This window comes from Eutrigla gurnardus (genome assembly GCF_963514095.1).
Source record: "Eutrigla gurnardus genome assembly, chromosome: 4".
NCBI classification, from domain to species: Eukaryota; Metazoa; Chordata; class Actinopteri; order Perciformes; family Triglidae; genus Eutrigla; species Eutrigla gurnardus.
The window spans coordinates 12,828,356-12,840,921 of NC_139918.1; the positions used below are offsets into that span (position 1 = coordinate 12,828,356).

Genomic DNA, 12,566 nt, shown 5'->3' on the forward strand with positions numbered 1-12,566 from the left:
TCCTTAGATTCAACAGAAAAGAAGCAACCGCAGGCTAATTAAGATGTTTTTGTATATTATTGAAAAGGCTGCATCAAAGTGTTCCTTGTTTTCTACACCTGCTGGTTTAGAACCTTTTTTTCTGAAGTCTTTTTGGGTGTAATTCTTTCCAATTGTGCCCAAGTTTTAATAGTAAGAGCCTCCCTGGATAAGAGACTCTTTTCTTTCAAGAGAAGATTTAGCATTTTTAGAACTTAAACTCTGCCAATCCCAGCATAGAAACAACCATTTAGTCCCCTGAAAGTTACTCTTATAATTTAGTAGTCTTGCTTAGTAAGAGTCGTACAGACTTTTTTTTTTCCCCAAACAGTAAAACTTTCAAACAAAAATTTCACTCATTCAGCCTGAAAACTCAAATTGATGCTCTGACAGAGAACAGAGAGTGAGTTTGTGGTCAGAGGCAATAAATCATCTCGGCCAACAAGAACTGAAAAGTGACATTAAAGGACTCTCTGTTAAGCCTGCAGTGAGTCCGTCCAGAGAAAGCTTTTTACGTCTCCATTAATCAGTAGACGCAATAAAAAGCTCAATAAAAAGTCAAGTGAAATGATTTCTTGATTGTGAATCTCCATTTTGGTCCTGTAGCTGCCACTTAGGTTTCCTTAAGAGCAACGTTTCTCTGTACCGCTTTAAAATTCTCAAACTTGGTGACCTTTCACATTTGCTTTAAGACCTAATGACTTTACTTATGCAAGAAGATAAATGTTATTTGCAGCACATCTCCTTGCCTTTCTTCCCCTGTCCGTCTGTGTGTTCATCACGGTGTCGTCTTGATTTGGACAAAGGGCAATGCAAGAACAAAGAGGCTCTTATTCAGAACCGCTGCCATATGTATAGAACACAACAGACACAAGCGCTACCAGCTAGCCCACTATACAGTATCTCCATCCCCCCTCCCACCACCACAAGCCACTGCGACTCGATCCAGCATCCAGCCTTTTTCGTATGACCATTCAGAGTCAGGAATTGGACAGCGGTCAGAAAACAATGCCAGGACTGTTTCCTGGAGCTTTCGGGCATCAATAGCGAGAACTTGGCCTTTTTACTTCCACAAGTTTCACATTGGAAATTATCGCTCCAGCACTCGGCACAATGAGAGCTTTGTGTGTTTGATCTGAAGCCGATCCTTGTTTAAAGCTCTCTTTCTGTTGCAGCTTCAGGCCTCGTTACAACGGTGTTTTCTCAGTAGTGTACACTGTTTCAGAGCTGCTCCCTGTTCTACTGTATGAGTTGCTTAACCTCTCTATGGTGGACTTTCTTACTCCATACAAAATGCTATCCACTACATTTACTGAGGATGACGTGTTGGAATGTTTGTTTTAATACTATTGTTTTAATATCATTTTTGAAGGGACAGATATCAAAACTTTGTAATTTAACAGTTTTATATTGGTTATTTAATTAAGTTTAAGGATATAACGTAAACATTCTTGACCTAGGGAATTCTAGTTTGACCAAAACTAAAGACTGTTTTTTGACTTTGAAGTCAAATGTTCTGTTATAAAAGCCTGAGTAACAAACAAACAAAGTAATGTATATACATATGGCCATTGAGCCACGCTATCAAATCTGGTTGGCCAACAATTTATTTTCTTCTCAATTTCCAATTTTAGAGACAAAGAGACAAAGTCCCGCCACTTTTGTTGTTTGACATGGAACCTTATTCCGGAAAATTTGGCGAGAGACAAATTATTTGGAATTGGGATTGTATGATGAATTACACACATTTGTCAATTTCAGGCTACTAACATCCTTCCTAAAATTCATACATCTATGCATATTCTCACATACGATCTGACTGAACAACCAGCGTTCCCTGGAGCAGGTCTGATTCTCATTTTCTTTTCCTTCCAGGGAGAACATGGGTAGCATGCCCGCAGACCAGGGCATGGCCAAGCCCGTGACCCCATCCAGTGGGAGTGGTCCCTCCCCTTCCCCTGACGCCAGTGTCACCAGCAACACACACCACCCCACCATGGCCCCCAGTGCAACTGGACGTGGCTTCGGGGCCGCATCGAGTCGGGCGCCCACACCTCAGATGCTCAAGCTCGGCAGCCCTTCAGCCCAAGGGAGCCCCAGCGTCACGTCAGGAGTCCAGGGTGCCATGCTGTCTCCTCGTCATCGCCAGAGCCCCAGCATGGCGGCAACCAGCAGCTGTGGTAGCCCTCACCTCCAACATCCCCCTGGGTCTTTCTCTCCTGTCGCCGGAATCCATTCGCCAGCATCCGTATGCAGCAGCACAGGAAATAGCCAAGGGTTCAACTCCCTTAGTGCACTGCAGGCCCTAAGCCAGGGCCACAGGGTTTCCCAGGGACTCGTGGAGGGGCAGCATCCAGACTCATCTGACCGAAAGCCAATTGGCCTTCAGAGCCCTCTTCACAGCAGCAGCAGCAGCCAACAAGCCAAGAACAATCCCAGTTCAGAGGCTGACTTATTGGGAACTTTTGGGGAGCAGCAGGACTTGTTGTCCCCAAACCAGGAGGGTGAGCAGGAGAGAGATGGTGGCCTTGACAGCTTTGATGGTAATGGAAGCTTAGTGGAACTCAGCGACGCCTCAAATCGCCTTCTGAACACAAAAGGGCACACTAAGCTACTCCAACTCCTCACCACCAAACTGGAGCCCTCTGATCCTTGCTCATCACCCCCTCTGGGGGACGACCAGAACTGTAAAGACCAGCTGAGCGGGATTGGGGGTGTGGGAGGGTCTGGGCATAACAACCACTCCTCCTCGCTAAAGGAGAAACACAAAATTCTCCACCGGTTGCTGCAGAACAGCACCTCACCCGTGGAGTTGGCCAAGCTAACGGCTGAGGCGACCGGGAAAGACCCCATTGGGCCAGAGTCGGCTTCAGGGGACAACATGGCCACCCTAGGTGAACTCTGCACAAAACAGGAGCTGGGGAGCCCGAAAAAGAAGGATAATGCGTTGCTGCGCTATCTGCTGGACAGGGATGATAACGGCATCCTGGATAAAGCCATCAAGATGGAACCTGGAGACGGACCCCAGCTGTCCAACGTCAAGACAGAGACACAGGAAGCAGGGTTCAACATGGCGGACCAGGTCAGTGTGACAGTCATTACTAATTTACTGTTTATTTTGATAATTATATCATTCATTTTATAATATCAAAATGTGCTTATTCTGTTAATATATTTCTGGTATAGTTGGGAATCAATTTTCATTGAATTTTTGTTCTTAACACAACATTTTCAACAATAGACAATAACCATGTGGAGAATGTTCACAGTCAGAATCCCCTTATCTCATTCACACGTGAAGATAGCAATCTGTTAGAAGTAAAAAAAAAAATAGAATGAAGCAATCTGTCCACTTAAAAAAATGACATATGAATTTTTTTAACAGCTTATCATCTTCAAGTGGGAAGCACAGTGAGCCGACGCTGGGTGTTTGATTCTGTCGTATGTGTGTTGACTTCCTCTTTTATGCAGCTGATGGCAGGCTGTCAGGAGTTTGTACTCTGCCTGTAACACAAGATGCTCTGGCAGGGAGGCTGTTTAAACGTTTTGCTTGTGTGCGTGAGAAAAAAAGGAAGCTGAATGACAATTCAAAAACTCCACAGAGGTGATGTGTGCAGCTGTATTTGAGACATAAGATCCTCTCGCAGAAATAGCAGAGGAATGCTGTGTGTACGTTGTGTGTACAAACTATCCTGGCCTAAATAATTGTGATTCACAATATTATCCTGATAATCAAAATGTGTTTAAAACTCTTAAAATGGCACTTAAACATGCTTGAATCATTTTACATTTTGTTGAAAACAAAAGAAGTGTTTTTATTGTATCACTGATAAGTTTTTAGTGCACATCCTTTTTAATGAAAAAAGACTTTATCCTGATAATGGAAATTGTCCACGATCAACATATTGTGAGACATTTTTTTATCGCCATCTGTGACAAAATCCTATATATTCCCATCCCTAGTACAACAAAAAAGAGTGCAAGATGATGTAAAACTCTTGGTTTCAGTAGCACTGCCTCACTAGCAGATTGTAGCCGGTGCAGAGAGCTGCAGTGCTTATTGAAAGTCCGACGCTCCTTACAACCCTTGTGCCTCCGGACAGCGGAGGTTTCTGCTGGAGGTGAAGCAGCCATGTAAGGGCTCCCACCCTGGTCGGCTCGGTGTTGTACTTCGTAGAATAAGTTGCTGCTTTGTTGTGCCGGTCGTGATGGGGCAAGGAGCGTGCTTTTTCCTCTGAGGTTGAGGCTGTTGCAGAAAAAAGAAACCGAAATTCAAAGTAAAGAACAAAATAGCTGACGGACAGGTCTCCACAGAGGGAGTGTTCAACCATCTGATAATAATGACCTTTGTCTGCACAATGTGGGCGTACTAAAGTTACAGCTAAGGTAGGAGTAGAGTTAGTGTGCCAATAATAAAGTTTAATCTGTGTATTTGATGTTACAGCCATGTGAAAAGCAAGAACCATTGGGCATTTGTCAAACAGTGACTGCGGCACGCCTGCTTGATATGCTGCATAAAACAACACTGCACGTTCTTCACCTGTTCAACAGAAACTGGGTTTTTGAAAAGTTTCCCATTGAGAGGATGCCCTTGATGTGTGTCCATGTTGTGTTCACTGTGCGTGTGCGTTTGTGCATGTACACACACAGAGCAGTGACTGTGTCTCACTGTACATCACACATGACCTCATTAGTGGTTGCAGTTTATTTTTAGCTCCTCCTCTATTCATCAGCCAAATGACCGGAGGAAACCGTGCCGTGTGTGTGTGTGTGTGTGTGTGTGTGTGTGTGTGTGTGTGTGTGTGTGTGTGTGTGTGTGTGTGTGTGTGTGTGTGTGTGTGTGTGTGTGTGTGTGTGTGTGTGTGTGTGTGTGTGTGTGTGTGTGTTTAGTTACACTGTTATACAGAGAAGGGGCTTCAGTATCAGATTTCTGATTTTCTTTATATGACAGTTTTTTTCACATTTTTGTCCTTTTTTTCCCTTTATATATATATATATATATATATATATATATATATATATATATATATATATATATATATATATATATATATATATATATATATGGCTGCCTTTCTATTCAACAACAAAACTAGGATTACCTTATTCTGATTTTAATGCATATTTGATATGATATTATGTTAGGAAGTTCAGTGTAGCAAATTCTTTGAAGTACCTGAGACCTTCAAAGTCTAGTTTTTGAGGTTTGTACGTGAACTGGAAGCTTCCCATGTTCTTTGTTGCCAAAATCAGTTTCATCACCTGCATGTAAGAGAGCCTTCATCTAATTCCCCCTTCAAAAACTTCTTCAAAAGCAGTAAAATGTAAAAGTCATTATCATGATGATCCTGTATCTGCTTTAACGTTACTGTGAGGAACTTTTAACTGGTTAAGACATGATTATTATTGTGATTAGTTTTATTAATGCTTCTCATCAGTTCTGATGAAGTCATGCAAAATGAAAGCTCCTCATAGTAGCTTGAAATTAAGGATTGCATGCATAGGTTTATAAAAGGTGTTGAAATTGTAGAACAAATTCAGCGTTATGCCTGGATCAATAATCTAAATCTACATTTTCACAAAACAAAACAAAATGCAGCGAATGTCTTTCTGTGAAATGTGGACATTTCAGTCCTTGAACCTCAGCAGACAAGTCCTTAAATGTCCTCTGATCCTGTTGTTTCCCGTGGCTGCTCTCAGACCAGTGAGTTGGAGGACCTGCTGGAGGACCTGCAGAGCGGCGGCCAGCAGCAGCTGTTTGCGGGCCAGCCGCCGGCCAGAAGACCAGCCTCCTCTTTGTCCTCCTCTTCCTCTGCGCCACCTGGTTCCTCTGTGGACAAACAGAGCATCATCAGTGACATCCTGCAGATGACCGACAGCAGCAGCAGCCAGCACAGAGGCGTACCTCTCATTAGCCCTGCAAGTACGTCTGTTTATTGATGGTTTCTAGCTCTTAAAGATGTTTAGATTCAAACAAATCTCAATGAGAATATGGATACCACCATCATGTCTTTGTCTCAGGATATGTGCAACACTGTATATAACTCGTCTTCCTCCCAACAGGCTTTAACAGTGCCAGGCCAGGCCCACCAGGTCGATGTGCTCCTCCAGTCAGGAGCACGTCTTTGGACAGCAATATGGGCCCCAACCCAAATGCTGGCAGGCCATTCCCTCCTCAGCACAGAAACAACCCCCCCTACTCTTTAATGCAGCAGCAGCAGCAGCAGCAGCAAAGCATGATGGGAACACACGCAGGCATGGTCAACCAGGCTGTGATGGCCAATCCAGGTAAGTCAGGAAAAATAATGTTTCATCATCTAAAATGACGTATGTAATGTCATATCCTCAACATCTGATCTGTTCCCCCAAATCAGGTATGCTGAGTAATGGGTCAATGCGGGGCTCCATGCAGCAGGGCTGGGGTCCCCAGGGGCCCATAGGAGGTGCCACGGGGCCGATGATGGGCCAAGGCATTGGACCAAATCGTATGGTGTCCAGCATGAATGCTGCGAGAGGCCCGCCTGGATCCAGAGCCATGGTCAACATGCAGATGATGAGCAACGGTGAGAAGACGAAGCAAGAAAGGCACAAACTGACATCAACTCTCAAACTGACGGTTTCTTTTTTATCTTCCCTGCAGAGATGGAGATGGCAGCCCCAGGCTACCCTCAGCAACAAGTCCCACCCAATCAGACTGCACCATGGCCAAACCAAATGGTCGCTCTGGATCACTATGGACACCAAAGCAGGTATGGCATTCATCCCAAAGCATAAAAGAAAATAATAAAATCAAGCCTTTAGCAGGATTTCCAGGGTTCAGATGGGCAACCCTTGAGTGTGGTATGACAATAATACCAATACACCTTCCAGGCAACCGTACGGCATCCACCAGGAGGACGGGATGCGGTGTTGCGGGACCGGGCCTGAGGGCCAACCAGATGAAGGAGCCCTGCTGAGCCAGCTGTGCTCGGTGTTGAAGGACTACGAGGGTCTGGAGGAGATCGACAAGATGCTCGGGATCCCGACGCTGGCCGGACAGGTGAGGCCCTTCAAACTGACCTAAGGACCCCCTGTGGTCTGTGGACCAATAACAAATCACTCACTTTAACATGTTCTGTACATTCTTAGTGTATTTTATAAAATCTTAATAGCTTGTTTTGTTTTTAGTGCCTACTTTTTTAATATGCATAACATATGAGAAGGGAGTTAGTAGTGGAAATGTACACAGAAAACCATTGATTCCTCTCACTCACACCTGCCTGATCCTATGCACGACCAGGACCAGTACCTCGGCTCCTCGGACCCAGCGGCCAACATGAAGCCTCTCCTGTACAGCCAACACTACGGTGGTCCACCAAGTTATGGCGGCATGCCTCCCGACGGTGGGTTCCACAGCCCGTCTATGAGCAGCCACATGGGGCCGCAGAGGATGCCCCCAGCCGGTTACCCCCCCATGATGAGGATGCCTGTGAGTGCGGGGCCCAGGCCTCTCGGGATGAGGCCAGGGGGGCCTAATCCAGGAGTGCAACCTCAGCCCAACAACCTGAGGCTCCAGCTGCAGCACCGACTCCAGGCCCAGCTGGTAGGTGGCACCGGATATTTATGTCATTCTTCAAGGATGCACAACAAAATTCAGACGTTGCATTTGCTCCCTGAAAAACAAGACAAAAAATATATTACTTATACTATAATACTATAGGTGATGTTGGATGCTTTGTGTCAAAGGGACTTCTTGGTCGTACAGTAACTACTAATAGTTGTGACTAGTATCCCTCGTGGAAAATGGAAAGAGGATATTACTCTTTGTGTTGCTTCTCATCCAGCAAAGGAGGGTTTCATGAGTTTCAACACAGCTTATGTGATAGTTTGTGTGCATTTTCCACTCGCTGAATCCTGCAGAGGTCATAACTCGTCGTGTAGTTTGTAATTTTCATGCCCGATTGCATTTATGCTTCAGTATCTTGAAAATAGTGTTCACTTGTGAAGATTACCTTGCTGAAGATTACGTGTATATAAAATAAATGTTTTTATGCCGGAGAGCTTATTTTCTTCAATAATAATACAAAAAAATCACATTGTCAAGGGAACCGCCAACATACGTCTCACCTGCACCACTTCCATGAAAAAAAACGAGAGGAATTCAAAACGATGTCGTCTTCTTTTGCTCTTTTTTTTTTCCTCTCGCATGTCATGCGTTGTTCACCGAGTTAAACAGCAGCAGCCAGAAAGGAACAAACATGCTGCAGCTTTCTGCCTTCATCAGCAACTCGCTGCTGCTGAGACGCTTAACAATGAATGACATGTACACACAATATTCATACACTCCCTCATAAAGATGATTGCATGCAGAGACTGCACCCTTTGTGAGTGACCCCATTCCCCCATAATGTTGCTCTTTGTGATTGTATATACAGGACCTTTATGCTCTTGTGCTATATTTGTCTGCATGTATATTTGAATTAAGTATATTTTACAGTTCTTGGTTTTATTTAGATTTTATAGTCATGTGTCTCAGGGCCACTGAAAAAACAAGATAGTCCCTTTTTAAGGGGTTTATTACTAAATTTCGAAATATAATAATTCACCACAAGGGATTTCATTCTTACGCCATAATTATGTGTAGACTGCCACCTGGTGGAGAGTTGAGAAAAAACAGCTTGTGTATATCAACAACTTTGTTGATAACAGCTAAAATGGCACTGATGATTTAGGAGCGAGTTCAGATTTGAGACACGAAATGTTTTACTTTTTAAGAGTTTTTAAAATGTTGCATGTATTAAATATGACCAAACCACTGTAACAACCTTCGATTTAATTACATAGGAATTAAACTGGAATGTTTCCTATGTCAGCGCTACTGAAGTGGAGATTTCTGGTTATGAAAATTTCCTTTAAAAATATTGTTATTTTTATTATATTATATTTTATTTAAATATTTGTAAAAAAAAATATATATATATATATATATATATATATATTAAGACACTACAGGTGAATACATTCAATTTATATATTAAAAGATGCAAATGAATGAGGCATTATATAATTTGGTGGTAATTTGATTTTGGTGAAAAAAGACTAGACTTCCATGTTATGGAGGCAAAATAACCCACAATATCAAAATTGATCTGTGTTTTGTTTTGCATGCATTTTATTCGTACACTTTAAATTTATGGATGTGATCAAGTATTACATTGATTGTTCTGTTCATTAGAGAAACCTGCCAGATCATATTATTATTATTATTATTATTATTATTATTATTATTATTATTATTATTATTATTATTATTATTATTATTATTGCTATTGCTGTATGTCTGAGTGGTTGTTGCTGGATTTTCCAATGAGATGAATAAAGCAGTGTGTTTGTCCTCCATGTAGAACCGCCAGCCAATGGTGAACCAGATGAGTGGAGTGTCCAATATGAATCTACCTCTAAGGTCTAATGTACCAAACCAGGTCAGTCTATGTATGTATGTACATACGTGTGTGTGTGTGTGTGTGTGTGTGTGTGTGTGTGTGTGTGTGTGTGTGTGTGTGTGTGTGTGTGTGTGTGTGTGTGTGTGTGTGTGTGTTTGACTGACATGACTGACAATTGAAAGGACTGAGAGAGACAAAGATCCAACATTTGAAGAATCAAAGAAATCATCGGCCATTGTTAAAAGAATCTGGAAGCTAACCATCAAAATGTGTGCAGATTGGAACAACTTCCTGGTTCACTGTCAAATTATAATCTAATAATATTTATTATAATAAGATGGAATATTAACAGGTGTATTGCTTTAGCAAAGCTATTCTTAAAATGTCACAATGGAAATGGCGGTGGGGCAGTGGTTAGGGCAGCCGCCCCATGTACAGAGGCTCAACGTCTTGTTTTCAGCCCGTTCCATGTATTGTAACGGTCACCTCCCTGTGTTTCTGCCTGCAGGGAACCCTCAACGCCCAGATGCTGGCCCAGCGTCAACGCGAGTACCTCAGCAACCACCTACGCCAACGCCAGCAGCAGCAGCAGCAGCAGCAGCACGTGCACCAGCAGCGTGCCATGATGATGCGGACTCAGGGCCTCAACATGCCGCCCACCATGCCCAACGGCGGCGCCGCTCCCACACCGATGCCCATAGGCGGCACCAACCCGCGGCTCCCGCAGGGCAACCCGCCGCAGTTCCCCTACCCGGCTTCCAGCTACGGTACCGGCCTGCCCTCTCCTCCTCCACCTCCTCCTCCTCATCCCGGTTCCTCCAGCCCCTTCTCCTCCCCTCTCTCCCCCAGCCATCATCTGGCTAGCCAGGGCATGATGGGAAATGTAGGTGGGCAGTACAGCGGGGTAATGAGTCCTCCATCACAGCACAGTGCCTACCAGTTCAGCAGTTCAGGTATATAATTAGAGCACAGCAGCATCAGCACCGCCGCAGTCGTCTGTGTGCTTCACGGGCGTCATAGTCGCTTTATTTGTTGTGGTGGCAATCATATAATCATGTTTGTTCAGACTGTTGTTTGTCCTTTTTCAAGTTGATTGGATGTGGTGAGGTTGCATGATTACAATTTGTTCTCGTGCTGGATTTGTTTTATGTTCTAATCAACAATGTTGCGTAAGATTTTCTGCTTTTTCACTCAGTTTAACACTTCTCTGTCTGTGATTTGAACCCTGTCATAAACCATCCAGGACCCTACGTGTGGGGCTTTTATAGGGAAATAACTCTAGTGGTGACACTGGGAATCATAGATCTTTCATTTATTGACTTCATGTGTCTTCAGTCAGTGTATTAAAGGTTGCTGTGAATGCACTCCTAAACTCATTAGCCAAGAAATAGTTAATTTTGGACATTGAACTTCTTATCTTCAGGTTATTGTTTGGTCTATCACTTGTAGAGTCACCTAAACCCAGAACTGGATGTTAAAGGCAGTATGAGTAGGATGTGTTGATGCTCGCCAACCGCAGATTCACTCTCGCTCTGGTCCAGTGTCCGTCATTGTTGGAGCTTCCTCTTGGACGTTAAAATCTGGCTCCTGGTTGCTATGTTTTTATAGACGCTGATGCCCAGAAACATCCAAACACAGCAACATAAGAAAATGCATACAGAGGGCAGATAACTGACACCGCTACACACTTCTAGTGGGTCATAAGTGATCATTGAGAGGCATTATTATTTTTCATTTCGCCTTTAAGTATTTTAAAGAGTTTTTTTTATGTCAGCACTGACATTATTTCTCCATATTTCTTCTTAGATCATTCCTATTTGTCTTGTCTGTGTTGTTTTGCAAATAATGTTCAATTTTTTGTTTAATGATCTAAAACTAGAGTAGCAGTAGAGCAACTTATTAACTATAAATAGAGTAGATATTATTGTCCTTATGTCAGTAGACTGTGTTATTGTACTCGTCCAAGCAGCTTATGAGCTTTTATCTGCTCCAATCTGTAGGAATGAGCCAGCAGCAGCAGCAACATCAGGATCCCGTGTCAGGGTTTCCATGCGGGGCCACGACCCCGCAGAGCCCCCTGCTGTCCCCCAGGATGGGGCAGGGTCAAAGTCCCATGCTGCAGCAGAACCAGGGCCAACCCCAAACCCAGCCCCAGGGTCCGAACCAGAGGGGACCACCGAGCTACCAGCCGAGCCCAGGGTGGCCCCAACCTGCCAACATCTCCACCAGCAACAGGTAAGACCAGTTCAACGGTTCCATGCGAACATGATTTAACATAATTCACTAATATGTTTTTTTTTCACCGTGATTTGAGTGTTTTTCTGAATATTTGACATACTGATTCCAGTTTGCATCCTTCCAGTGTTTACCCCCAACAGTCCCAGTCCCAGTACTCCACACAGGCCAACGGAGGGATGTTCAACAGCAGCAACAGCATGAACATGGGAGTCATGGCCAGCAATGGTGGCAACATGAACCAGATGTCGGGACAGATGAGCTCCATGAATACAGAGCAGGTGAGGGATGCATCATTTCAGATGATTTACTGTCAATGTACAAATGTATGATTAATGTTCGTACTGATCATTTGATTGGTAGTGATTGTGTTAGAGCCCTGTGATAGTCTGGCGAGCTGCCTTCGCCCACTGTAAGCTGGGATCGGCTCCATCCCCCCGCGACCCTTATCAGCGATCGTGATGGATGATTGTGTTTATCATTCATGTTCATGTATTTATGTTATTCCAAAATTAAATCTCTATGCTTCGTTTTTCAATCTATTACACAAAGACATTTATCATTTGCACAAATACATTTTTCATCATGAGTTTTCACTCTTTGGCCTTTTCAGCGTGATTTCTGTCAATGAGTCTGACAAAAGAGGGAAAAATTAACTCTTGCTAAGATATTTCCTTCATAATAGATTTTTAGCCCAACTTTTCTCCTTTGTCTTGAGGAACTGAAGCGATCATGTTTGTTGTCATTTTTCTGATGCAGGTGAGGGACGGCAGCCTGATCCTGGAGCAACTTGCAGAAATGGACATGTTGACACAAGAGGGTGACGCCAATTCTGTAAGTTAAAGATTTGGACACTTCTAAGTATTCTTTTAAACACAAGACAAATGGAAA

The 12,566-nt window shown here is 43.5% G+C and overlaps 1 protein-coding gene across 3 annotated transcripts in view; it reads left to right on the forward strand.

Moving 5' to 3' along the window:
• The window catches only part of LOC311012646 (nuclear receptor coactivator 2-like), a 52,113-nt gene that overhangs the window by 35,222 nt on the left and 4,325 nt on the right, over positions 1–12,566 (forward strand). For 2 of the 3 annotated variants that reach the window (XM_084008222.1, XM_084008221.1), the window contains 12 exons: positions 1,894–3,100; positions 5,719–5,941; positions 6,082–6,306; positions 6,393–6,581; positions 6,659–6,767; positions 6,889–7,057; positions 7,298–7,600; positions 9,402–9,479; positions 9,949–10,393; positions 11,441–11,675; positions 11,803–11,956; positions 12,435–12,509. In XM_084008222.1, coding sequence (XP_083864348.1) covers positions 1,894–3,100; positions 5,719–5,941; positions 6,082–6,306; positions 6,393–6,581; positions 6,659–6,767; positions 6,889–7,057; positions 7,298–7,600; positions 9,402–9,479; positions 9,949–10,393; positions 11,441–11,675; positions 11,803–11,956; positions 12,435–12,509 — 3,412 coding nt within the window. The remainder of the gene's footprint in view (positions 1–1,893; positions 3,101–5,718; positions 5,942–6,081; positions 6,307–6,392; positions 6,582–6,658; positions 6,768–6,888; positions 7,058–7,297; positions 7,601–9,401; positions 9,480–9,948; positions 10,394–11,440; positions 11,676–11,802; positions 11,957–12,434; positions 12,510–12,566) is intronic. The other variant, XM_084008223.1, reaches the window with a different exon arrangement.